This window comes from Ammospiza nelsoni, chromosome 26 (assembly GCF_027579445.1).
Source record: "Ammospiza nelsoni isolate bAmmNel1 chromosome 26, bAmmNel1.pri, whole genome shotgun sequence".
Taxonomy (NCBI): domain Eukaryota; kingdom Metazoa; phylum Chordata; class Aves; order Passeriformes; family Passerellidae; genus Ammospiza; species Ammospiza nelsoni.
The window spans coordinates 3349740-3376064 of NC_080658.1; the positions used below are offsets into that span (position 1 = coordinate 3349740).

Below are 26325 nucleotides of genomic sequence, written 5' to 3' on the forward strand. Positions count from 1 at the left end.
TCAGCGCCAAGATGGCGGCGGCGTCACGGCGCCGGTAGCGGCGGCTATGGAGGGAGAGAGCGGCTCGCTGGGCCCCGGCGAGCGCTGGGCGCCGGTGGGCGCTGTGTCGGCGGAGGAGGACGAGGACGAGGAGGACGAAGAAGCGGCGGCTACCGGGGGAGATTCGGCGGAGTCGGTGCCGCAGCTGCGGGCCGAGCGGCGGCGGCTGCACGGGGCGCTGCTGGCGCTCGCCTCGCACTTCGCTCAGGTGCAGTTCCGCCTGCGGCAGGTGGCCCGGGCCGGCCCGGCCGAGCAGCAGCGCCTGCTCCGCGACCTCGAGGACTTCGCCTTCCGCGGCTGCCCCGCGCCGCTGCCCCACGGGCTCGGCGCCGCTCCGGTGAGTGGAGCCTTTGCCGGGCATGGCCCCGCGGTCGGTGTGTGGGTTTAACCCCGCCTGAAGCGCATTAGGGTGGCTGCGCTGCCCGCGGTGCTCGGGTTTGCACGGGGCTCGCAGGCTCCCGGGGACTCGCAGGCAGCTCGCAGGGATGTGCCTCGGAGCCCTGAGCGGTGTGTCACCGCTCCACGCCCTGGTACAGCACGGCTGACTCACAGCATCTGTGATATGTACGTCTTATTTGGCCTCCTTCTTCCTGGATCCTGGCCTTGTGGGACACGACGTGGGTGCAAGCGGTCTGGAGAGGTGCTTCCCCTCCTTTATTAAATGAGATGATGTATCTGGTACCTCTGCTTGGTGCTCACATTTTGCTCTCAGGCCAATTTGCAGTGCTGACTAGTGAAGTACGTGAGCTGCAGGAGATACTGCTCACATCATAATCCTGTTCTCTGTGCCTTGGGTATGACAGTAAGCTTTCAATTTTATTTACTGTTAACTTTTTTCCAGGGTGAGCGAGAGAAGCAGGAGCAAATTGAGGTCCAGAAGGAGAAGCAGAGAGAGCTGATCCTGCAGCTCAAGACACAGCTGGATGACCTTGAGACCTTTGCTTACCAAGAGGGCAGCTATGATTCCCTGCCACAGTCTGTGGTTATGGAAAGACAACGGGTAAGGCTCCCAAATCCTCCTGCTGTATTTCCTAGCCTGAGTGTCTTACATACTGTAGGCGCTCATCAGTCTGTATTTCTCACCAGCAGCTGTAGAATGTCAGGAGTTTGTCTACACGTGTGAACCTGTCATGTGTCTTTTGCAGTTATTTCTGTGCAGTAAAGGTGTCCTGTTTCTGAGGGAACCTCTGGGAAAGGAGTTATTTTTTTCTGAAGAATTTGAAGTTGTTTTAAAACCAGTGCTGCCCCTCCTTGTTCTGTGCAATCCCTCCAAAGTTTGCTCCAGCCCGGCACTCTGTGCCTCTATGTTAAACATGAATCATTACCCTGCAGAGCTGGATCAACTTCTCCCCTCTCGCTGATGTAAAAATTTATTTGATATAAAAAATTATTTGAGAAAGCTCCCAGGCAGCAGTGCCATGTGGTGAAATCCCACTGCTCACTTGTGTTTTGCAGATGATTATAAATGAGTTGATAAAGAAGCTGGACATGGACTTGAGTGAAGATTTTGCAAAGCTCTCTCCAGAGGAGCTGCGGCAGAGGGTGGATGCTGCCATAGCACAGATTGTGAATCCAGCCAGGGTGAAGGAGCAGCTGGTGGAGCAGCTGAAAACCCAGATAAGGGACCTGGAAATGTTCATCAACTTCATTCAGGGTCAGTGATGAGTTTTTGAATGAGCAAATTTCTTTGTAATTGCCTGACGTAGTCATGAGGAGGAAAGTCACAGATGTCAGGAGATGCAGGAGCAGCTTCTGGGTCACAGGAAAGTACAAATCTCTCTAAACTGACAGTGAAGAAAAGTATTGATAGAGTGACAAAAGAGATTTAGAGGGGTCTGAGGAATGTTGACCTTAAGACTTGGGCTGTGCAGCTGAAATTAACAAATGTGAAATAATGATGTGAAATCCTTTTTGTAGATGAAGTTGGAAGCTCTGGCAAGGCAGAAGATGCCCACTGTGACTGTGGAGGCTCCTACAAACCCAGCACCCGGCCTCCTGGGAACAGAGGTGGGCACTGCTGGGCTCAGCACTGTCAGCAAAGCTCCAGCTCCTCCCTGGAGCTTTGATGAGCACAAAGCAGTCACTGTCTGCTTTTTCCTGGCAGCTGGTTTCTGTGCTTTGGTACTCCCTCTGCTGAAGGCCTGTGTCCTTTTCCTTTACCCTCCTTCCATGGGATCCTCAGAGTAGTCACAGAGCCTGAGCATGTTGCATGGAGGGTGGCCTCAGTCCTCAGTGGGGTCAGGAAGAGACTGCTCATACCTGGTGCAAAACACACCGTAATTTGTGGTCTTCAGGCTCTGAGCAGTGTGAGCAGGTACAGGGAGCTGGGAGGGATCCAGCATTCTTTGGAGTTTGAGACCTCCCTACTTAAACTTAAGACCTTCCCTTAAACCTGCTGGAAGTACAATAATGTAGCATGAGGCATCTGCAGCTACTCAGAATGCTAACCTGGAGGGATTTTCAGATATTTGCACTCCCTTTGTGTGTATGATCATGCAGAGTTGTTGACTCCCTAATGAGATTATGTTTTTCTCTTTTCTACCCTGGTCAGTGAACCCAGAAGATGCCAGAAGGATGCAAGAGACGGGCCTGCAGCTCATGCGCCGCGTGCTGGCCGTGCTGCAGATCTTTGCTGTCAGCCAGTTTGGCTGTGCCACGGGGCAGATCCCTCGCACCCTCTGGCAGAAGGACCGGGACAAGCACGACTTCTCCCCCTTAATAGAGAAACTGGAGCTGTCGGTGGAGCGGGTGAGGCAGCTAGCCCTGAAACACCAGCAGGCAGAGCACGTTATCTGCTCCTCCGAGCTGCAGGACGTTCCCCTGGGCGGCAGAGACGAGCTGACCCTGGCTGTGCGCAGGGAGCTCACCCTGGCCCTGCGGGACCTGCTGGCCCACGGGCTCTACGCCTCCTCCCCAGGCATGAGCCTGGTGCTGGCCCCCATCGCCTGCTTGATTCCCGCCTTCACCCCCTCCCCGCAGACCATGCACCCCTGGGAACTCTTTGTCAAGTACTACAAGGCCAAGAACGGACGAGCCTTCGCGGAATCCCCGGCTCGCAAGCTGTCCCTGTCCTTCGCCCTGCCCGTGACGGGGGCGGTGGTGGCCACCCCCAAGCAGAGCCTGCTGGCAGCCATCCACACGGTGCTCACGGAGCACGGCCCCTTCAAGCGCAGCGCGGACTCGGAGCTGAAGGCGCTGGTGTGCATGGCGCTCAACGAGCAGCGCCTGGTCTCGTGGCTCAACCTCATCTGCAAGTCTGGGGCTCTGGTTGAGTCTCACTACCAGCCCTGGAGCTACATGGCCAGCACCGGCTTCGAAAGCGCCCTCACCCTCCTCAGCCGCCTGAGCAACCTGAAGTTCAACCTCCCGGTTGACCTGGCTGTTCGGCAGCTGAAAAATATCAAAGATGCGTTTTGATGTGTTTTTATTGCCGTTCATCCGTTTTTCCACTAGTAGGCAGCTGTTGGGCTCAAGAAGCCTGGCTTTTGTAAGACCGAGTTTGTCTCTTTGGCGTTTGCTTTTAGGGAAATCTTAGGGTCTCGTGTTGTTGGCAGTGTGTTGTCTGCTGGAGGCCGCAGTTGGGCAGCAGCGCCTCACCCTGCCCACCCCCTGCTGCTCTGGGGCCAAACTGCCCTGCCCAGTGTCCAGGGACAGTTCAGGGGTGGGGGACAGAGGCCTGGCCACGGGGACTGCCCGTGGGATGTGCAGTGAGCTCCTTTGTGGTTGTTTCTTGCAGTCTCTGCTCTACACCTTGCACACAGGATCTCTCATGGAGGAGGGAGCTGGCAGGGTTTGAGGCACCTTGGGGGCTGCCTGACCTCCCCCGGTAGGAGGAGATGAGTGCCGGGCCAGAGGTGCCCGCGGGCTCCTCCAGCGGCTCTGCGCTCTGTGTCCCTCGGGCTGCCGGGGCGCTTTGTCAACGGACGCAGCTCCTTGTTCCGGGCTTTTGTGGGGCATCAGCGCCGCCCGCTGTCCCGCGGGGTAAATTAAACACCGCTGTACTACCTGTGGGCCGAGCTCAACCCTGTCCCGTGTGCTCTGTGCGTTACCGGGGCTGGGAGGGGGCGGGCGATGCGGACACCGGCGCCGCCGTGCCCGGGGAGGGGGCGGCTGAGGCGGACACTGGCACCGCCGGGGCGGGGATGGCTGTGGCGGACACGGCATCGCTGGGGCGGCGGTGGCTGAGGCGGACACGGCATCGCTGTGCGCGGGGGTACGGGGGAAGCGGACGCGGCACCGCCGTGCCGGGGGTTACTGAGGCGGACACGGCATCGCTGTGCGCGGGGGTACGGGGGAAGCGGACGCGGCACCGCCGTGCCGGGGGTTACTGAGGCGGACGCGGCCCCGCCGCTCGGTGCTGGCAGCCGCTCCCGGCGGCGCGGCGGAAGTGACGTAGGTGTCCGGGTAAAAGCCGGGCGCTGCCTTCCCTTTGCCTTCCGGCCCAGCGCCATCGCAGCGGAGCCTCGGTGAGAACGGGCGGGCGCGGCATCCGCCGCCATCCGCGGGGGTGGCGGCCGGGGCGAGGGTGGCGGGCTCGGGCTGACTGCCGGCTGCTGTCTCCGCAGAGATGGGGAAGTTCATGAAGCCGGGGAAGGTGGTGCTGGTGCTGGCCGGCCGCTACTCGGGGCGTAAGGCCGTCATCGTGAAGGTGAGCGCGGGGCTGGGCCGGCGGGGCCGGGGCGAGCGGGACACCGGGAGGGAGGCACGGGCGCGGGTCCTGCGGGGCCCACGGGGCCGCGGCTCCTCGGTGCCACCTCCGCCGCCGCTCCTCGGTGCGATCGCCGCCACCACGGCCTGTTTGTTTCAGAACATCGACGATGGCACCTCGGACCGGCCGTACAGCCACGCCTTGGTGGCCGGCATCGATCGCTACCCGCGTAAGGTGACTGCTGCCATGGGCAAGAAAAAGATCGCAAAAAGGTCCAAGATCAAGTCTTTCGTGAAGGTTTACAACTACAACCACCTGATGCCCACCCGGTGAGTGCTGATACCGGCTGCTTTCGTGGTTCTTGTGTTTTCTACTGAGCACCGAGAGTTACCAAGCCTGTTTAATGCCGTGGCTGAATGAATGTGAGGCTCAGGCTCTGCAAAAATGGAGCTAGGGTCTGAGGCTGAGTGGAAATATTAATGAACTTTTGGGATGAGGCAGCTGGCTCTTATTTCAGCCACACTGATCTTCCCTTTGCTCAGGGGGTGTTAGAGACAGCTTTTGAGGGGATAGAGCTGGCAGAGCCATTTCTTACTGTGCCTCAGAGCTCTCAGAGCAGCTCCCAGGCACCACATGGAACAGAGCTGCATATCCCTCAGAAAGGGTATGGCTCCGTTATAGGCTGAACTGAGACTGCTTTCGTGGTTTGGTGATTCCTCAGCTGAGGAGACTGTAGGAGCTGTAACTCCTTGTCTGGACATTAGAATGTGCTTGGTTTTCAGCCCTGTGCCAGGTACCATGCCCATTTTGAACTGTTCTGCTCTCTGCCAGGTATTCTGTGGACATTCCCCTGGACAAAACAGTGGTGAACAAGGACGTGTTCAGGGATCCCGCTCTGAAACGCAAAGCAAGACGTGAAGCCAAGGTGAAATTTGAGGAGAGGTGAGTTGGGAGTTCATCTCCTCAGTGTTGTTTGTGCTGTTACTGGTGTGAGGGGTTGGTGTTGCAGTGCTGCAGTCTGTGCTTTTCCAGGTTGGCACTTCCACCCTGGCTTCTTTGCAGGAGTGTTTGTTGAGTGTGTTTTTCTCACCTCTGTGTGTGTGCACCATCGTGCCAGCACCTGTGGAGCCTTTCAGGTGCCACAGGATGATCTGACAAGGTGCTGCCAGTTCATGCTCTCTGTTATCACTGGGCTGGGTGGGCCAGAGCAGTGCTGATGCTTTGCTGGGGTTTCTGCTCTTTTTTAAATGGGTTTCTGTTCAGAAGCTCCTTCAGATGAAGGAGCTGTGTGGTCTCAGTGGGACACAGTGTCTCAGGCTGTTCTCCAAGGGCATCTCCCCCTGCCACACCAGGTTTCCAGTGGGATGGCTGTGTCCTGTGCTTGTACCCATTGGGGTGGAAACTGCCACAGTGCAGGTGTCTTTAAATTTGGAGCCTGGCAGTTCCTTCCCTTGGAATTTCAATATTTAAAGTGGGTTTGGTTGTAGCCCAGGCCATAGAGATGAGGTGAATTACCTCTGGGTGAATTAGGTGCTACATTCTGTGTGTCTGGGACAGCTCAGGTGCAGGTTTGGTGCTGTTACCTGCTCTTACACGGCCTTTAACCTGTGTGTTCTCTTTCAGGTACAAAACTGGCAAGAATAAGTGGTTCTTCCAGAAGCTGCGATTCTAAAGGTGTAACGAGGTTGCATCAATAAATGTTTATTAAAAACCACGCCTTTTTTGTTATTTAACAAACAAGCAGTGGCCTTTGTGGTGTGGTCATGCTTGCTCTGTGTCCCTAAGAGCTGGGGAAACCATTGCAGTCCAGGGGAGCAGGGGCTGGGTCGAGTTGTAAATCCAAGAGTGGGGCAGGAATGGACCAGTTTGTATTTGGTAGCTGGTCCGTTCAGAAGAGTTTATTTCTATATTTTGTACCTGATCCATTTGGAAGAGTTTATGCCTATATTTACTAGCTGGTCCATTCAAAACAGTTTATTTCTATATTTAGTAGCTGGTCCGTTTGAAAGAGTTTATATTTAGCAACTGGTCTGTTTGGAAGAGTTAATTTCTATATTTAGTAGCTGGTCCGTTCAGAATAGTTTATTCCTATATTTACTAGCTGGTCCGTTTGGAAGAGTTAATTTCTTTATTTACTGGCTGGTCCGTTCCTGGCAGCCCGGTGGGTGCTCGGAAGGCGAGCCAGGCGGGGCGGGGATGGAGGAAGAGGAGGAGGTGATGAGGTACCGGACGGGGCTGCCCTCGGAGGGGCCGGGGCGGGGCGAGTTGGGGAAAACGAAAGCGAAAGGCGAGAACGAGTCCCCGGTAGCACGGAGGGAGTAGGGAGAGCGGTCCCGGTGGGCAGGGCCGGGCTCCCCGCGGGACCGGGGACCGGGGATGGATTCGGAGGAGGTGAGGAAGAGCCGAGCCACGGGGAGCGGCGGGTGGGGGGGGCGCAGCGCGGCTGAGACCCCTCCTGTCTTTAGGAATCCTTCGTCCGGCTGCAGGACGAGAGCCTGCAGAGCCCCGAGCAGCTCCGGCAGGAGATCGAGCGCTGCAAGGTGGGTCCGGCTGCCCCGAGAAGGGTTGGGCGGCCGCGTCCCGGCTGTGCGGGGTCCGCCCTGGCCTGGAGCTCGGGTGTTCTCTGGGAGTCAGAGGCGGCAGAGAGGAGCAATCCCCTGGAGGGAGAGTCTGTTCTAGGGCACGGCCTGTGCCGGGGCTGCCTGGCTGGTGGGGGATGCAGTGTCGTCAGGGTCTTGCTGTCTGATGGTGCCTCTCACAGGAGCTTTACACTGCTCTGGAGAAAGAATGTGCAAAGCTACAATCGGCCAAGGAAGCTGCAGAGCAAAGGACGCAGGAGCTGAAGAAAGAAGAAGAACTTCATAAAGTTTTAGAGCAACAGCTGCCTTTAAATGGAGATGAAGAAAGAGCACGCCAGGTCAGTCAGTGTTCAGTGGGTGGCCTAGGTTTGGAAGGGTGCCAGGGGCTGCAGGATGCAGGTCACTGCTCTGAGATCACTTGCCTGGGATCTGCTGGAGGTTTCATGGGGAACACAAGGCCTGTGCTGAGAAGTGAGGCAGTGCTGCAGCAAGGCAGGGCTATCCTCAAAGGAGAGGAGCCAGGACAGAGCTGCAGGCAGTCAAGAGCAGAATGGGCTGGAGCTGTGTGTTCAGAACAGAAATGTGCTGCAGCCCTTTGTGTCCTGGTGTTCCCTACTTCCCATTCTGTCCTTACTTCCTTCTTTCCTTCCTTCCTTCTAGATTTTTACAGTAAGGGAGGAGAACAAGAGACTGAGGCTGGAGAAGCAGGTTCTATACAATAAACTGGAAGAATTGAAGAAGAGGGTCTTCTGGAATGATCCTGTGCAGGTAACAGAGTGTGTGTGGGCACTTGGGTCTGCTGGCAAGGGCACAAGCCTGGCTGGAGAAGCTGCAGGTGAATGCAGCTGGGCACTGTGTGATGACTGGAACAGCTCCTCTGCCAGAGCCAGGAGCTCTGGTCATGCTTTGGAATTCCAGGCACAGCCAGACACTAGGAGAGACTCTGCTGAGGTTCTCCAGCAGTTTATTTGAGCCATGAGCTTATTTCTAGTCCATGGATTGGCAGGGACATGCCCTGTGCAGGGTCCAGACTCTTCCACGTGCTGTCTCTGCTTGTACCTAGATACTGTCTGCCCTGCCAGAAAAGAAAATGATCTTTAAGGGACTCCCAGCAAACAAGGAGGACATGAACAAGCTGATGCTCATCCCACTGATCCGCTGCCCTCTGCCAGGGGGCTCAGCTCTCATCACCTTTGAGGAGGCAGAGGGTAAGTGTGAGAAGAGCACTGCTCTGGCCAGGTGTCCTCGATCACTTTGGAGCCTGCTCTGTGTCCCCTCCCTGTGCCAGAGTTTGGTGCTCCCCCTCTCCCTGCCTTGTGTGGGGCTGTGCCCCCTCCCCAGCACCTTTGCTGTCCTGGAAAGCGCTGGGCAGTCACTCCCCTGTGCTGGGGGCTCTCCCTGCCCACAGTGGCCCAGAGGATCATAGAGATGAAGGAGCACACGGTGGAGCTGAGCTGTGGGCAGCTGGAGGAGCTCGACCAGTGCAGAGTGAAAGTGCAGGCAGTGCCCATGGACATCCTGCTGCCATCTGCCCTGGAGGTAGGGCCCGTGGGTCCCCATGCCATGGGGGTGCCCTGGGCACGCTGCTCCCCCGTCTGAGCCTGCCTCAACCAGGGCACTGCTCCCCTGAGCTCTGGGCCAGTCCTGCCCTGGCACTGACTGGCCGGTGCCACCCACAGATCAGGCTGACTCAGAGTAGCAGGAGCATCCTTGTGTCTGACCTGCCCAGCCTGAGCATCTCCAAGGAGGCACTGCTGGACAAGCTGGAGCTCTTCTTCAGCAAGACAAAGAATGGGGGCAGCGAGGTGGAGAGCAGAAATTTCCTGGAGGACTCTCAGCAGGTGGTGCTGACCTTCACACGGGATGGAGGTGCGTGGGGTGTGCTGAGCCTGGGTGGCTGGCAAGGGTGGAGCAGCCCAGCCTGCTCTGGGGGGAAATCTGAGAGCAGAGGAAGCTGTCTTTGAAGGAACAGGGAAGATACAGTGAGCCCCAGGCTGTCCTGCCTCCCCCAAAACTGTGCTGGTGTGGGTGAGCTGAGCGATGAGCTGGGCAGTGTCAGCCTTGGTGCCTATGCCAGGGGCAGAACTTCTCCTGGAGCTGACCTGGGCAGCTCAGGGCTTTCCTCTCCATATGCAGTGGCAGAGCCGCTAATTGAAAGAGGACATATCCAGGTGCCCATTGGGAAAGGGAAATACAAAATCAAAATATCACCATACATGAGTGGAGACATCTCTAACCTGCAGGTAAGGGCATGAACCCCGTGAAAGCAGCTCCTCCCAGCCTGGGTGGAGGCAGCACAGCTGAGGGGGCTCCTGAAGCCCCTCTCCCTGCGCTGCCCTGCACTCACCCCCTGCTCTGCCCAGCTCCAGCCCTCCCGCTGCCCCAGGACCGTCCTGCTGCTGGGCATCCCCGATGTGATGAGCGTGGAGTCCATGAGAGACGCCCTGGAGATCCACTTCCAGAAGGCCAGCCGCGGCGGCGGCGAGGTGGATGCACTCGCCTACGTCCCAGCGGGGCGGACAGGGGTGGCCGTGTTCGTGGAGGACACTGCGGGCTAGTCCTGGCCAGATGCGGGCTGGTCCTGTCTCAGCCCGAGGCTGAGGAGCTCCGTGCGTCCGTTGACCCGCGGGCACGGGAGAAATTAAAAGTGTCTGTTGGAAGCACCCACCGTGTCTGTTGTGTTGGGGCCGGGCCGGGCGTTGCCTGCAGGGCCGGGGCGAGGCTGAACCCCCTCCCGGCCGTGCTCTGAGGGGCCGGGGTGAGGCTGAACCCTTCCTGGCCGTGCTCTGAGGGCCCGGGGTGAGGCTGAACCCTTCCTGGCCGTGCTCTGAGGGGCCGGGACGAAGCTGAGCCCTTCCCGGCCGTGCTCTGAGGGGCCGCGGTGAAGCTGAGCCCTTCCCGGCCGTGCTCTGAGGGGCCGCGGTGAAGCTGAACCCTTCCCCGGCGTGCTGTGAGGGGCCGGCGTGAGGCTGAGTCCTTCCCGGCCGCGCTCTGAGGGGCCAGGGCGAAGCTGAGCCCGGAGGAGCCGGGCCGCGCCCTCCCGCGGGCCCAGGGCGGAGCGGCTCCGCTTTCGCTTTCGTTTCCTCGCGGCGGAGGGGTCGGGGCGGTGGCCGGAGCTGTGGGAGCGGGCGGCGGGGCCGTGCCGGTGTGGCGGAGCCCGGGCAGCCGCCGCGGGCATGGCGGGCCGCACGGTGCGGGTGCAGGGCTTCCCCGCCGAGCTGCCCCCCGACAGGGCGGCCGACAAGCTGACCATTCACTTCCTGCGCTCCCGCAACGGCGGCGGCGACATCGCCAACGTCCGGGTGCTGCCCGGCTCCCTGCCCTGCGCCCTCATCACCTTCGAGGCGCCGGAAGGTAACGCCCGCGGGACCCTGGGGGGCCTGGCCTGTCCCACCTTCCCCAACCCCTCTGTGCCCTGTCCCACCACCCCCAACCCCACTCTTCCCTTTCCCACCACCCCCAGCTCCCCTCATCCCTGTCTCACCATCCCCAGCTCCCCTCATCCCTGTCCCACCATCCCCAGTTCCTCTGTGCCCTGTCCCACCATCCCCAGCCCTTCTCTTCCTTGTCCCACCACCCCCAGCCCCTCTGTGCCCTGTCCCACCATCCCCAGCCCCACTCTTCCCTTTCCCACCATCCCCAGCTCCCCTCATCCCTGTCCCACCTTCCCCAGCCCCTCTGTGCCCTGTCCCACCTTCCCCAGCCCCTCTGTGCCCTGTCCCACCATCCCCAGATCCCCTCATCCCTGTCCCACCATCCCCAGCCCTTCTCTTCCCTGTCCCACCATCCCCAGCCCCTCTGTGTTCTGTCCCACCATCCCCAGATCCCCTCATCCCTGTCCCACCATCCCCAGCCCTTCTCTTCCCTGTCCCACCATCCCCAGCCCCACTCTTCCCTGTCTGACCATCCCCAACCCTGACATTGCCTTGCCCACCCTCCCCTGTCCACCATCCTCTGTCCTGCCCCTGTCTCACTGTCCCCAGCCCCACCCTCCCCTGTCCCACTGTCCCCCACCCCACTGCTGTCCCTTGGCTGGGCTGACAGATGTCTGGGTGGCTTTTCCCACCAGTGGCCCAGAGGATCCTGCAGGTGAAGAACCACGTGCTGGCCATTGGGAAGACACAGTACCCGCTGGAGGTGACACCCCACGCTTCAGAGCTGAGCCCCAATGAGGTACTGAGGGGATGTGGCAGCCCCAGCTGCTCCCACACAGACTCTGTGCCTGGCAGACAGCTTGAGAAGGGAGACCTCACTCTCTCCTTTCATCTTAATTACACTTAAATCCGTCCTCATTCATATTCAAATGAAGATTTTTTTTTCCCCTGTGCTAATAGCACAGGGACAGGCAGGCAGGCTGTGCTCTCAGTCATCTGGCATTTGTGCCTGTCAATTGGAGGGTAGTCAGGCTGGAAGAGAACAGGCACTTTTCCCCAGTCCATCTGGTGCCACACAGGGGATCCTGTTAATGCCTCTGCCGTGTCATCAGCTGGATTCACAGTGCATTGTTCCTCTTTCCTTCTCAGGAAAGCCTAGCATACAGACATGCTGGTGTCTGGCGAGCACTGGAGAGTTCTTGCCTCTTCCTCCAGTCTCAAGGGACCGTGGCTGTAGCCATGTCTCATGTTTTCATATCTGAGCCCCCAAAACAGGGGCATGGGAATTAACCTGGCCTTGCAGACCTTTTTGCAAGCCTGTGGTGCCAAAACTGCTTGAAGATCTGGAGCTGAAGCTCTGCAAAGGCAAGAGAGCAACTGCATTTCAGATGCAAAACAGTAGTGGATTTCTTGGGTTTGGGCTTTTTGAAGAGCTCCCAGTGTGTAGAAATGTGGCCCTGTCTCTGTGCAATTCCCCCCTCTGATTCCTTGTTTGCAGAAAGCTTTTGACAAGTGCACAAGGTCAAGGAGTTGCTTAGTCTGGGTCTTTGGTCCTGTCTGTGTCAGGGTCCGTCTCTTGAAAGCAGGATGCTGAGGGAGAGAGGTGGAAGAGTGTGTCACAGTAATGCAGGGCCACTTGCCTTCTGTGCCTCTGAAAGGGGCTGGTTTTGGTCCTTGCTCTCTCACTCCCTTGCTGTCTACTTGCAGATCTTCATACACGTGAGCATGACAATTGACTATGGCAAGCTGCCCACGGGCAAAACCCTCCTGAAGGACTTGCACAAAGAGTACAGCAATGTACACTTCAGCTTCGACTCCAAGAACATGCAGTGCATAGTGCAGGGCCCATTCACTGAGCTGCAGACCTTCAGCAGAGACCTTCTCAGCAGCCTGAACCTCAAGAACCAGGCCAGTAGCCAGATCCTCCTGCCAGCTCCCAGCTGTGGGGCCAAGGAGATGGGAATGCCTGATCAGCAGCAAGTGCCTGACTCCACTGAGCCAGCCCAAGAGGCAGCAAAGCTGCCAGATTGTGACCAGGTGCACGAAATGGCAGCTAAAGAACCATCACCTCAGAGCCCAGTGGGTGAGGAAGCTGTGGAACTTTTGGGGAAGCTGGAGGACTTTTCCCTCGCCGTGGACTCGGACATTTACTTGTACATGCAGAGGTTCTGTGCTGCTGAGTACCAGGGTGTGCTGCAGCAGCACCACGTGGATGTGGTGGATGTCAGTGGCGATGGCATTGCTGTGTTGTACCTCCAGCCATCTGGAGCAGTGTCTGGGGACACAGAGGCCTTGAGGCAGGCCCAGCTGGCCCTGCAGCAGCTCTACCAGCAGCTGGAGGCGAGCCTGCGCAAGGAGAAGATCGCTAAGAAAGGGTTGGGGATGGACAGCCAGGCACTCAGGGCTCTGACGCGTGAGCTGCAGGAGCTGTATCCCCAGCTGCTCTGCCATGAGGATGTGAAGCAGCTTTATCTCGTTGGAAGCCTGGTTGATGTGTGCAAGGCCAAGCAGTTCCTTGAGGATTCTGTCACCAGGAGAAGTGCTGCACGCACGGTTGACACGCTGAGCAGCTCCCAGCCCTCTGGCACCACAGAGGCTGCACCACTCCTGGGCAAACCTCCTGTGCATCCTTCACCCACAAGGCTTAGCCCAAGCAAGCAGGAGCAGAAAGGTGAGTTCAAGCTAGCTGCCAGCTTCAGCACCCTGAAAGCTGACAGGTCTCAGGCTGGCCAGGACCTCTTGGTGAGTCAGGACTCTCCAGCAGTGGCACAGGTGCAGCTTTCTGGGAAACATTCATCAGAGACAGATGTTCCTGGTCAGAGTGACCCAAGGGCACTGAGCCAGCAGTATCAGCCTCCCACCCCTATGGCAGATAAAGTTCTCGGGTCAGCAGCAGAGCCTCAGCAGAATGACCCCACAGAAAGGGACCATGTGGAAGGAGTTGCCAGACTCACAGGAGAAAAGGTGCTGATGCCTGTTGCAGGCAAAGAAAACAGCACTTTTCAGCATGCTGAGGACTCTAAAGGCTCAGGTCCCTTTGGGTACCACTCCCTTGCTGGCATCTACAGCAACTGTGATGTGACATGGACCCCTTTTGCTCTAGGCTGCAAACCCTCAGCATCCAGCCCTGTGCTGAGACGCTCCAACAGCTTCTCCCTGTCGAGGTCAAAGGAAAGCAGCAACTCTGGAGACATCAGCAGGGTGAGTGAGGAGATAAGCCTGGACACTCTGCAGTGGTTTTACCTGAAAGATGTGTGCCATGCTGCTATTGATGAGCTGTGCAGGGCTGGAGGGGTGCACATCTCGGAGCGCCACGCCGGCGACTGCACGGTGCTGATGCTGCAGGCAGAGGACAGGAGAAGGCTGCTCCAGGCTAAATGGAAGGTGGAAGATCTAGTGCAGAAGTGCCCTGACTTGGTGTGCCAGAGTGTGAGCTACTCAGAGCTTGCTGTCAGTGGGCCAGATGACAGTGACCTGAGTGAACTGTGCAGCCTCTTGCGAGGAAAATCCTTCCAGGTTGGACTCAGCAAAGACAAGTACAAGCTCTACCTTGCCTGCCCCAAGGAGATGCTGCCAGGAGTGAGTGAGGCCTTCCACATGTTTTCCTCTAGGAGGCTCTGTGCCATGAAGTCTTCATCCCTGTCTCCTGGACCAGACAGCACAGGGAAATTGAGTGTCATCCAGCCAAGCAGAAGCCAGGACCCAGTGCTGGATGTGGCCCTTCCTGGTGGCCTGAGTTCCCCACAGCACCTGAACATCATCAATAAAATGGACTCTCCACATGTGCTCAGGGCTTCCTGGCTGCCAGAGGCTGAGGAAAAGGCATCCCCCAGTCCTTGGAGGTACCAGCAGGCTTGGGGGCAGGAGGAAGCCAGGGGCTGTGTTGATTCTGGGGCTGGCAGACGAGGAAGCAGCCTTCTGAGCCTTGGCACAGGGGAGAAGCAGAGCCCTCCTGGCCTGAGGGAGGTCCAGGAACAGCGCAAGACAAAACTGACCCTGGGGGAGCCCGACAGCCCCCGGCTGAAACAAGTCTTGCCAGACAGGTTCCAGTTTGCAAGAGACAAGAGCAGAGGAGGCCACGATGAAGCAATGGGACAGCAGCACTGTCCAGTCCCTGCAGCTGATGAAACTCCTCACTCTATGCCCACCTGGCTACCCAGGGCTGTGGCTGCTGAGCCACCACCAGCTGTGGCCCAACAGGCACCTGCAGCAGAGCCCACAGATCAGGGAAGGGCCCAGCTCCCAGGGGGCAAGAGCAACGAGCAGGAGGAGCCTGAGCTCCCATCACAGCAGAGAAGAGAGCCCAGCCTTGGCCAGGAAAGCAGCACCATCCCTCTGGAGCAGTGTGATGCTTGCCAGGCCTCAGGGGTGACCTGCCAGGGCTCCTGTGGTCATGCCTTGTGCAGGACATGTTTTGCAGCAGACAGTTTGCAGCCAGCTTGCTGTGACTCCTCCTCAGATATCCCAGGCTGCAATATCCTGGGGACACTGAAGATCTCCTCCCTGTCTCAGAGCCTGCCTGGATTCTATCCGGACTCAACATTTCAGCTTGCTTACAACATCCCTGATGGAGTGCAGGGGGTAGGTACCACACAGAGCTTCCCCATCCCACTGCAGCCCACACAGGGAGGGCTGTCAGGGTGGTTGGGGGGGAAAAGAGCAGCCACAGCTCCCTGCCTCACAGAAAAATCAGCAGAGGTGTTAACCTGTGAAAGGCAAAAAGCTCCACAGCAGGTTTTGGAGCAGCTTGCTGCTTCTCAAAAGCATGTGTGACCTCTGGTTTTAGTTGACAGTGACTATCAGCCCATGGGGATCATGGTCATGAGTGTAGTTTTCAAGCTAGACAAACCTTAGAAATCCCCTCAGAGGCAAAGCATTCCAGCCATTGTTTAAAATGTCTTATTCCTGTTCCAAGGTTGGGGACCCTCGCCCAGGACACCCTTACAAAGGGGGGAATTTTTGTGCCTTCCTGCCTGAAAACACGGAAGGGATGAAGATAGCAAAGCTGCTGAAGAGAGCGTTTGAATGTGGGCTGACATTCCAGATCAAGTCCTGCAATGGAGAGGAAAGAGTAACATGGGGCCCTATCCCCCACAAAACCTCCTGGGATGGAGGCAAAGCCAGGTATGGCCCAGCTCATCCCGAGCTTCTGGGTATGGTTGTGGGCTTTTTAGCAATGGGAGGAGAACCAGGGGCTCCAGCTCAACAAATCCTGGCAGGGATGGCACAGTGGCAGAGTTGGTGCTTCCCTTTGCTTCAGCTTGCAGGGCAGCTGTGGCATGGCAGAGCAGCCCTGGCACTCTCCAGCTGGAGCAAATCCATCCCACATCCCTAAGTGTTGGGTAAACCTGTAATTCCCCATGGACAGGAACTGTGGGCCCTGTTCACTTAGAGCCTGTGCTGGGTACAAGCTGCACCTGCAGGCTGCAGGACATCCCAGGGGCAGAAATTCCCCTCTTAGCCCCTCTGAAAGGGTGGGACAAAAATAAAAGGCTGCTTCCCACTGTGGTTTTGGCACAGCAGCAGGATTTACAGTGCTTCCTCTCTGCCCCACAGGAATGGCTACCCAGATGCCCAGTACCTCCATGAGGTTGGCACAGTCCTCAATAAACTGGGCCTTGTGTGATTCTCCCACAGCCTGTGGCTTCCCTTCACCTTTTTTCCTGCTGAGAACTGCAGCTTCACAGAGACAGCTCAGGAAGAAGCAGGTGTTTGTTGAAAGAGCTCCTGCTTTCCCCACATGTAGCCAGAACTCTGCACTTTAGCAAAGAGCAGCACCTCTGTCCCTGCCCCATGCAGGCCTCAGTGCTTGCCAGAAACTCCAGCTCCTCTTGGATGCATGCCCTGAAATCACAGAGCTGATTGCAGCCTGAGTGAGCCCTGTTTGGCTTCCAGCAGCAGACACAAACCTGGGCAGGAGTTTGCATCTCATCCAGCCCCAGCTTCTGGAAGTTTCTTCCACCTTCTGCCACTACAGAGGTTCCAGCTCAGCTGCTGCCAGAGCTGGGGCTGGAGATGAGCTCTCCTTAGTGTCAGCTTTCAGGCCCCTGCTCTGAGGCCAGCAGGTGACCTGGGGCTCTCTTGAGGAGAACATTAACAGCTTTCAGCAGCTGCCTCCTCCCAGGGACAGTCTCCATGCTGACAAATAAACAGGATTTATTCTCATGTTTGCTGATGGCTGTTCATGCCTTGTCTTACCCTCAGCACAGGCACCCACTTCAGTCCCACCTGGCTACTGCCACACCCAGATATGAAGTGCAGAGCCCAGCTAAAGGCTTCACAAACAAACATCACCATGGCTGCCCTCAGGATGAGTGTCAGGAACAACACTCAAGCCAACAGTTGTTCCTGAGAGCAGAGGCATCTCCTCCTGCTGGAAGCATTACATTTTGTCAACTGAATCTGCTGTGGGCAGAGGGTTCACCACCACAGAAAGCTGAGCAGCACTGTGAAGGTTTTGTTATGCTTTAATTACCATTTGAAACACATAAGGCATATGGTAACGTTTGACAGAGGAGCAGTACACATTGTAGTCATGTAAACAGCAGTGGCACAGTTGTCTTCTGTCCAACTCGGTTACACAAAAAAGCGAAATATATTTTTTAAACAAAAGATTTGCTATGTGTCTGTAGGATGAGCAGCACTCATATCACAAATCTGCAAATCAACACAATTCAGACAGTACAGACCAGACCATATGCTGCAAGAGGCTCACTCAGAGTCTAACACATTTCACATCATGCTCATGTACTACTTGCCAAAAACACTTTGCCAGCACGAGGGCTCAGCACACCAGAGGCTTCAGCAACTTGAGTGGATTCACACCTATGATAGCAGCTGTCAGCAGGCCAGAATCCTGCTCCAGCTGAAGCCTCACACACACAGTGCTTCTTACATCTCCCTGGTTAATCCATTCTAGTTTAATACAGGTGTCTGAAACAAATCCTAGAGCTGAACTCCTTCCCAGAGCACTGGGCAGGGCCACCTCTGCTCCCTTGCCCTCCTGCAGTCAGCTTGCAACACAAGTGAGCTTCAGAGACTCAAAAACGTGGCAACTGCTGCCTGGTGACAGCAAAGGAGTTGCATTCTGTCCAAGAGCAGCAGCACCAGCCTGGGAGCCACTACAGCAATGACAGGAGAGGCACTGGCACCGAGCCCCCTGCAGCAGGCAGGGCTGGGGGTGCCTCCTCCACTCACCAACTCCTTACACTCCCACCTGCACTCCTCATGGCACAACCTTTGAGTCAAGACAATCAGTAAAATAAACATTAAATTGCACTTCTGGAATGGCACACATGATTAAGTACAGCAATCTCCCAGTTCCTCAGTAGCACAACTTTGCCCTAAACAAGCAACACTGAATGGAATGATTTTTATCCTAGGGTTTCATTTTGGTTTTTTTGCTTTGGTCCTTAGTACACAAACTGGCTGGTTAACTGGATTAAGACACTTGAAGTTGTTTTACACAGGTTTTATACTTAACTGGCCCATAAAAAAGAAAAGTAAAAAACCAAAACACAACCAACCACACCCACGTGGAGCAGAACTTTGAGCAGAGGATTGCAAGGTTACATTTAATCTTGGTCTTCCTGTAGAAAACACTGTTGCTACCAAGAGACACAAAATAGTGCTGACCTGGAACAGGCAGTGACTGCTTGGCATTCCTGCCTTGATAAGGGCTTCAGGAATTTCTGCTTAGAAAGACATGTGAGCCCAAAAAGAGCCAGGAGCTAGGATTGTTTCTAAAGAGCCAAGGCTGGAGCAGCTGATAAAGCCTCACCCTGGAGCCAAACAGGTCTGCCCTGGGAAAGACAAGGGCTTTACAACAGATCTTATGGACTGGGGGGTACAGAAGCACTAGGTCAGCCCCAGAAAGGCTGGAACACCTGGGGAGAGAACAGCTAACTCATGGAAAGTCCAACAACATCACCAGAGTTCACAAAACAGAGCTAACAAGAGTCAAAACAGTGTTTTGGCAATACTTTGAAAGGCCAGAATGGAAAAGGCCCCAGTGACTTCTTAGTCATGTAGCAGAAGGCACCGAGATGCTGTTTGCTGTGGCACACAGGAGGCAGCAGGGCAGAGAGAGGGCTCTGAGGGGTCTGTGAGAGCCCTGCCACACTGCCTGACCCAAGGCCATCCATGTAAGGCACTGAGCACGAGACTGGCTCAGGAAAAAGCAGGGAGAGAGAGGATGTTGCTGTGAAACACACCAGAACAGCTTCCCTTTTACAATCAGAGGATGTGCAGGGTTGTGTGCCTTTTGAGCATGCTGCCCTGGCATCAAGGTGAAGTCCAGTTTCTCAGAGGAACAGGTCCAGACTTTCCATTTCAGCAATTTAGACAGTCCTTCTGTTTTCACACCTGGTAAAGCAGCATTAGACAGTGTTGGATTCAATCTAAATCAGCACAACGGGGCAGGCTGAAAGAAGCAGCAAGATTTTGGATTCAGAAAGGTAAAAAGTTGTGCTTGAGAGTTCCATCAGCCTGTGTTTATGAAATTCAAGAGATGAACTGACAAGGATCTGTGAGAGGACTCCAGCACTCCTCTGAGGTTGTAGGGAACAAGATTGTTGCAATATTTAAAGTTAGCCACGGGAAAAGCCCTGGAAGCTGTGCCAGTGCATTTCTAAAGAACTCTGGACTGAGCCCAAGCACCTGCACCCCAAACTGCACTGGCAGAGTCCCACTGAGCAGGCTGAGGGAGAATTCAGAGAGGAACTCCAGCCCTGGGTGGTGATGGGGCTGTGTGCCCAGCCCTGTGCCCAGTGGGTACCTGCCCTCCTTGGGCCCTGGGCCTTCCCTGCGGGCTAATTGAGCAGGATTCTAATCTCAAGGTTCTGCTTCTGAAGCACAAGCTCTTCCATGATGGGCAGCTCTTAGTGCCCTTAGGTTTACCATTTCAAATCCAAAATGAAGCCCAAAAGCCCACAACACCTACAGCCCATGCCAAGTAAGCACTGACAGCACCAGAGTGGCCCAGAGCTGCAAGCAGGGTCCAGGACAGCATCACCCAGGGCTCAAGGTGGGCTCAAGGACTGCATCACCCAGGGCTCAAGGTGCTCATAGAGCTGGGCTTGGGTCTCTACACAGCTCTGTTTCCAACCACACACAAGGAAAGAAAAGTAGAAGATGAAACAGTTCTGGTATAGGGAGGAGCATCCCAAGCAGCTCCTAAACCCTCAGTGCCAGAGCCCCAGGACAGATTCAGGGGGAGAAGAGCCAAGCCCTGCTGCAGGAAATGAGCTGGGAGACAATGGAAAACTGCTCAGAATGTGCAGGTAAAGAGGCACATTGACACACAGCTGGGCTGTTTGTCATCTCACCAGTGTGCCACAGCGAGAGCCAGCCCAGGCTGCAGGGCAGCCAGCCCACAGGAGGGGCTCCTGAAAGTTCCTTCCCAAACTGCAACACCTCCTCAGTGCACAGGGCACTGCACAAAGCATTAATAGGGGATGATTTTGTTTCCATCTCACTCAAGTCCAATTCAATACTGCAGCCCTTGGAAATACAAAGACAAGGGTGAAGCCCTAACAACACCAACTTGGAGCCCAGCATAATAAAGCACAGAGCCAACATAATTGTTCCAGTTGTTTGAGACACAGTTGAGTCCTTATGGTCTCTAAGAATCAGACACTGCTCAGATCTCTCTATACAATTTGGAAATAGAAAATGGACAGGATCAGGTTATCTAACTGAAACTTTTCTTCTGTAGTCAGACATAGCCCAGCCCAGCCTGTCAGGGGATTTACAGACTGCACAGAGAAGTGACTGCAAATGGAGTGTGATCTACAATAGGCTCCAAATTGCCAGGATGGTCAAGGCAAAAACGATATGAGCTGTTAATATCTGGCTGTGTTAGTGGCCTACAAAAAGCAGAGGGAATAAAGTCAGGTTAGTGTGAACAGAAGAGAAACCCCTGCTTGAATTTAACTAGGCCAGCTGTGGTTTTCCTTTGGCTGTGGAGGAAACATCCTACATTTGGCCAATCCTCTGCTGAACAGACTTTCCCAAAGCTGAGAGTGCAAATGCTTCAGCAGGGCTCAGTTTCTGCAGAGACACTTGGCAGTTGTTACAGTACTTTGTGCCTTGACTTTACAGTGACAGGCTGTGCAGTTGTCAGTCACCAACTGCTTGGAAGCTTCAGCCTCACTGCCAGAGAAAAAGGAGGTTAGTCTGGAAATTCAGTGGAGAAACAAGTGGTTAGAAAGCAGTATGAAATAAACAGGCTTCAAAAGAGAGAGCAGGAGGCATGTCTGGCAAAGGGTCAGTCACAACAAGAGCATGCAAACCTCATCTGAATGATAACCATGATGTTCTTGTACTGGTGAAAGATGGGAGATACTGATCTGTCCATTTCCAGGTCCCAAAGAGATCAGGGAGTTAAACCATGAATTCATAATCTGCATTCATTCCTTCTCCTTAGTTCTCTGCTTTTTTAGATTCTTCCTTGGGTGCTTCAGGAACCAGGATGACTTTTCCAACATTCTTCTTTTCTTGCATCTGCTTCATAGCCTCTGCCACCTGGAGGCAAAAGGAGCCTGGTGAGACCCCCACCCACTGCAGAGAGCATTTGTGCCCCTCCTGGGCCCCTCAGCACCCCCAGAGCACTCTGATAACTGAGAGGCAGCTTTCCTGGAGTTCAAGCATGCCCCAAGCATCCAGGTGCCTTGCACAGGTGTGTTTTGGACAGACTTGGGCAATTACCCCAGCAGGCCTATAGGAAACTATCAAGAATTCACACAGCCCAATCTAAACACACACACACAAGGAGGCTCTGCTCACACAAATGTGGAAGTGCAGCATGTGTCACTCTCCAAAGGGAGGAATCCAGCCACCTGCCAGCAGGACAAAGCTTCTACCAGCTGCACAAAACAATATATGCACAGAATTGTATCATTTTTATCATTATTTTCAAGCACCTGGGCCAGGCCTGGAATCAAAGCTTTCCTTAAGCCTTTGCATCAGTTCTCAGGTATGAACACTGACTATCATCAGTAAGTTCTTTGCTCCCCTGCAGCAGCTCCTGCCCCAGCATTCCCAAGGGAAGAGCCTGGCTCTGCCTGGACACATCAATGCAATAACCCTGAGCAGAGCAGAGCAGAGCTGCTGGAAAACCTGCTGCTCCCTTCATTCTGCTTCACTGCCTGGGCTCTTTGGCACTCTTGGAAGGGCAGCAACAACCTCCCCATCTGTCTGCTTAATTACAGGCTACAGAGCACTCAGGGCAAGCTGCAGTGTGATGTAGAACCCAGCCCCTCCTGCTGCTGCTGCCCCTGGAGCTCAGCTGAGCACCTGCCCTGCTCCCCAGGGACCCTGTCTGGCACTGCCCAGCCCTGTGCACTGGAGCACAACAGCCCAGCCACTGTACTCAGCCTTAATATTTTAAAAGGAATAAAACTCAGCCTCAGAATGTCTGAAAGCAGATGGTTATTAGACATTTTCAACAGTTCAGCCCCCATGGACGAGGTGCTCTGTACCACTGGATGTCAGCTCAGACTCACCTGGTCAAAGGGCCACACAGAGTCTATTTTGGGCTTGATTTTGCCTTGGCTGTACAGGTTAACCAGCTTGGCCACAACACTCCTGAGAAGCTCAACCTCTTCATCCATATATCCAAGATGGTAGCCACACACAGCCTTGTTCTGGTGCAGGAGCTGCAAGGCAGTGATGCTGAACTGGTTCCACCAGGTTTTAGCCATAGCCATGAGGTTCTTCTTCTGCCCAGTGAGCAGGTTTGCTACCCCTGAAAAGAAGGAAAGCCACAGGTGAGCTGGAACACAACACAAGAGGCAAAGGGCACCTCATGGAACAGCTCAGACCAGGCACAGAGCTGAGAAATGACCACAGCAAAACCTGCCCAGTTGACCTTCAATATAAACAGGCACCTGCCTCAGCCTCTAGATAAGCATAATTTGGATTATCAGCACTCATGTGGCAAAAAATGCACATGAGAAATGCAGAAATGCAGAACAACTCCTCTCCTTAGCCCTCCTAAGGCAGCAGCAGTGCAGCTAGGAGGGCTGGCAGAGGTAAGAAAGGGTTACAAGTGCCACCCAGCCAGGCAGGCAGGACAGTTTTCCCCTTCTCCTCCAGCCCTGCTTCTCCAGGGGAATCACAAGCTGCAGTGGCTGGGACAACCAAAGCAGCACACTGCTGCAAGTGTCTGGAATCCCACTGGGGGCTGTGTGAGGGCTTTGTCTGTGGGACAAAATCACAGTGTTCCAGGGCTGGGGAAGGGAGAGATAAGTATTCAGTAGCCTCAAACCTCATCTCCCACACATCCTCTGAAAGAAAAGCAAGGCTGTGCATTAAGTCAGCCTAGACAAAGCAACTATGCCAGTATTCCTCCCTGAGGACATTCCAGCTTCCCCTGCAGGCATCAGCTTTTACTCCAAGAGAGAGAAGAGCCTTGCAGGCTCCTTTCACCATGGGAAGAGCCTTGCAGGCTGTGAACACAGCACAAATCTCACTCCTCTTTGCCTCACCAAGCCAAAGCATCCTAAAGACCTTAATTAAATAAAATAACTGCAACACAGTGAGGAATAGTATCCCTGACAGCCATGCACCACTTCTGTGTGGATCCCATTCCACCCTCACACAGTCCCTGGGTTTTTTGGGCACTTTGCCCACACTCACCATAAGTGATGAGTTTGCCCATTGGCTTCAAGAGGTTAAAAGCTTTGGATGTATCAGATCCTCCCAGAGGGTCCAGGACAATGTCAACACCTAGAGAGGGAATTGGAAGTAAATAAAAGCTTCTTTGCAAATTGAAAGAAATGCAAGAGAGCTGAACAAGTCCTCCACCACATCTCACCTTTGGGAGAGATTTTCCGGACCTCCTCTGCGTAATCCATGGTTCTGTAGTCAATGGGGTGAGCAACTCCACTCTCCTTGAGGGTCTCGTGCTTGGAGGCAGATGCTGTGCCAAAAATGGTGACATTTTCTACAGTCTTGCACAGCTGGATGGCAGCAGTTCCCACACCACCTGAAAATCAGCAGTAAGAAAGGTTTAGAAGCAAACAGCCCCAGTGTAAATTAAAAAACCTCATGTAAAAACTTGCTTAGTAAATTATCCCTGCCTGTACCAATCACAGAGCACAGCAGCCTGGGGAATAGAGGCTCTGCCTGGGACACACTGGGAGAGACTGACCCCAGCTGCTGGGGAATGGGGTCAGCACAAAGCCTGCATCTCTGCCAGGTGATATTTGATCAGCCCAGCCCCATTCTGCTCATTTCCTCACCCATGTCATTTACTCAGAAGCTGCACAGCGAAATCAAGAGTCTCAGTATGGTCTGGCAAGAATTATTTACCTGCAGCCATGTGGATGAGGACACTCTGGTTGGGTCTCAGGTTTCCAAAGTCAAACAGAATCATGTAGGCAGTGATGTAGTTCACAAGAAGAGCAGCAGCTTCCTCGAAGCTCATCCCCTCAGGCATTGGGAAGGTGTGACTGACCGGCACATTCACCACTTCTTGCCAGAGCCCTGACCTGGCCAGGACCATTACCTTGTCACCAACCTGAAATCAGAGGACAAGGTGGTGTAAAACAAGCCCCAAAGGTTAGCAGAAGCCATCAGAACCTTGCCCTCGGTATGTCAGAGCTTCTGCATCCACACAGTTCTGTGTGCAGAGACTGCAGCACCTCGGGGTTCAGGCAGGAGAGCACAGCTGGTTTAACTCTCTCCTCACTGGGAGGCTGCAGCACAGAACCTCCCACCACAGACCTGGGCACACACCAGGAACCCCAGAGACCACAGGCGCCCCAGGCTCTGGCTTTGTAGTGGCACCCAAACCCACACTGTGGTTGCCCAAACCAACCACTGGATCCATGCTGGATCCACCACAAGACAAGAGGGATGAGGACCATGTCCTGCCCTCCTTGCCCAAGCTGGGAGCAGAAGTCTAAACACGAAAAAGTATTATTGCTGCTCCTTGCCATCATCCTGCCAAGAGGCAGGACCCTTAGGGAAACGTTTGGTAGTATCAATCATGATAAATGCACCTCCAAACTTAGGAAAACCTCCGGAATCTGAGGCACACGGCCTCCTCCAGCTCCTCCCTGCCCATTCTCCCTGGAGACCACAGGCACTCCAGGCTCTGGCTTTGTAGTGGTACCCAAACCCAAATTGTGGTTGCCCAAACCAACCACTGGATCCATGGCAGATCCCCCACAACACAAGAGGGACGAGGACCGTATCCTGCCCTCCTTGCCCAAGCTAAAAAATATTACTGCTGCTCCTTGCCATCATCCTGCCCAGAGGCTGGATCCTTTGGGAATGGCTTAGTAGCATCAATCGTGGAAAATACACCTCCAAACTTAGGAAAACCTCCCGAATCTGAGCCCCACGGCCTCCCCCGCTCCTCCCCGCCCGTTCTCCCGGAGCGGCAGGGCCGGCCCGGGGATGCTCGCCCGCCCTGCCCCTTTGTCCCTGGCCTTTGTCCGCCGCCCCGTCGCCTCCAAATCCCCGGCGGGGAGGATCGGTGGGGTCCCTGCCGGGGGCTCAGCGCTGCCGGGGCCCGCCGGGACTCCCGGGGCTGCGGGCAGCGGGCCTGGGCCGCACCTCGGGGCGGTTCGGGGCCAGCGGGCCGGGGCGGGCTCGGGGCGGTTCGAGGCCGCAGCCCGGGGCGGTTCGGGGCCGGCGGCCCGGGGCGGGCTCGGCACCCCGGGGCGGTTCGGGGCCGGCGGGCCGGGCCGCCCTCACCTGTCGGTCGCGGACGCCGTCGCCGAGGGCGCGCACGGTGCCGGCGCACTCCATGCCGGGGCACACGGGCGGCGGCGGCAGGCGGTCGTACAGGCCCTGCCGCGCCATCAGGTCGGCGAAGTTGAGCCCGCAGGCGCGGACGGTGACCGAGACCTCCCCGGGCCGCGGCTTCGCGCCGCGCCGCGCCTGCACCTTCACCTTGTCGTAGCCGCCGAAGCCGGTCAGCACCAGCGCCCGGTGCTCCGCCGGCGCCTCCCCGCCTCCCGCCGGCGGCTCGGGGCCGGGGGCCGGCTCGGGGGCGGCGGGGGCCGGGGCCGGCTCGGCGGACATGGCGGTGCGGAGCGGCGGGAGCGGCTGCGGAGCGGCGGCGGCGGCGGCGGGCGGGGAAGGGCCGGGGCGCGGCCGGGGGCGGAGCGGCTCGGGCGGGGCAGCAGCGAGCGGCGGCGGGCGGGGCGGTGAGGCCGCCCAGCCCCTGGGCCCGCTCCCCCTGCCGCACCAGCATCTTCTCCTCCACACCGCCCTTTCCCCCTTTATTTTCCTTTTTTTTTTTTAATTCCTTTTTTTCCCCTTTTAAATTTTTTTATTATTTTTTAATTTTTTTTTTTCTAAATGATTCCTTCCGAGCAAACACGCTGCTGCTCGCACCCTTCCTGGGGGCATGGTTGGAATGGCAGCAGTTTTGCTGGAGCATCATTTCATCATTTCCCTGAGTTACTTTTCTAATTTATAGTGCGGAGATCCTGAGGCTTGCGGGGAGCTCTGCGGCAGGGAGGAGGCTCGGGCTACGCAGAGATCGGAGGGAGGAACTGAGCTCTAATCCTGCAGCTAAAGACAAATAAATCAGGCAGTGTGTGCGAGCAGATCGCTGGATCCAGCCTCTGTTTCTGCCAGCAGACAGCAGCGTCCTCCCTGAGCTCACTGCTCGGGTCCCTGTTCGGCTCCCAGATATCACAGATATCACTGTGTGAATGTCAATGTG

The 26325-nt window shown here is 55.9% G+C and overlaps 5 protein-coding genes across 7 annotated transcripts; 4 read left to right on the top strand and 1 right to left on the bottom strand.

The window, feature by feature from the left end:
• Positions 1 to 23: 23 nt before the first annotated feature.
• On the top strand, positions 24 to 4061 carry RUNDC1 (RUN domain containing 1). Its single transcript, XM_059489209.1, has 5 exons — positions 24 to 376; positions 881 to 1039; positions 1495 to 1693; positions 1957 to 2046; positions 2591 to 4061. Exons 1-5 carry the CDS (start codon positions 47 to 49, stop codon positions 3454 to 3456), a joined length of 1644 nt encoding a protein of 547 aa, XP_059345192.1. The 5' UTR covers positions 24 to 46; the 3' UTR covers positions 3457 to 4061.
• A 366-nt stretch (positions 4062 to 4427) lies between these two features.
• RPL27 (ribosomal protein L27) lies at positions 4428 to 6401 on the top strand. The gene is made up of 5 exons (XM_059489299.1): positions 4428 to 4505; positions 4605 to 4687; positions 4847 to 5016; positions 5519 to 5629; positions 6311 to 6401. Exons 2-5 carry the CDS (start codon positions 4607 to 4609, stop codon positions 6357 to 6359), a joined length of 411 nt encoding a protein of 136 aa, XP_059345282.1. The 5' UTR covers positions 4428 to 4505; positions 4605 to 4606; the 3' UTR covers positions 6360 to 6401.
• A 482-nt stretch (positions 6402 to 6883) lies between these two features.
• On the top strand, positions 6884 to 9929 carry IFI35 (interferon induced protein 35). Its single transcript, XM_059489235.1, is given in 11 exon segments — positions 6884 to 6908; positions 6911 to 7008; positions 7010 to 7078; positions 7153 to 7227; positions 7449 to 7604; positions 7927 to 8034; positions 8330 to 8474; positions 8675 to 8805; positions 8946 to 9135; positions 9403 to 9509; positions 9630 to 9929. Coding segments are annotated over 11 exon segments (1299 nt in total). The 3' UTR covers positions 9825 to 9929.
• Positions 9930 to 10407: 478 nt separating this feature from the next.
• LOC132084141 (uncharacterized) lies at positions 10408 to 17096 on the top strand. Of its 3 annotated transcripts, none has more exons than XM_059489157.1 (5): positions 10408 to 10620; positions 11336 to 11439; positions 12348 to 15221; positions 15556 to 15764; positions 16197 to 17096. In XM_059489157.1, exons 1-5 carry the CDS (start codon positions 10443 to 10445, stop codon positions 16264 to 16266), a joined length of 3435 nt encoding a protein of 1144 aa, XP_059345140.1. In that variant the 5' UTR covers positions 10408 to 10442; the 3' UTR covers positions 16267 to 17096. The 3 variants fall into 3 exon arrangements, with proteins under 3 accessions (XP_059345140.1, XP_059345142.1, XP_059345139.1); XM_059489159.1 differs by lacking the exon at positions 16197 to 17096 and having other exon boundaries at positions 12348 to 13311; positions 13744 to 15221; positions 15556 to 16078; XM_059489156.1 differs by lacking the exon at positions 16197 to 17096 and having other exon boundaries at positions 15556 to 16078.
• On the bottom strand, positions 17090 to 25697 carry VAT1 (vesicle amine transport 1). Its single transcript, XM_059489248.1, has 6 exons — positions 25347 to 25697; positions 23955 to 24162; positions 23458 to 23628; positions 23280 to 23369; positions 22145 to 22386; positions 17090 to 21164 (listed from the first exon to the last, which is right to left on the bottom strand). Exons 1-6 carry the CDS (start codon positions 25674 to 25676, stop codon positions 21063 to 21065), a joined length of 1143 nt encoding a protein of 380 aa, XP_059345231.1. The 5' UTR covers positions 25677 to 25697; the 3' UTR covers positions 17090 to 21062.
• Between the last annotated feature and the right edge of the window lie 628 nt (positions 25698 to 26325).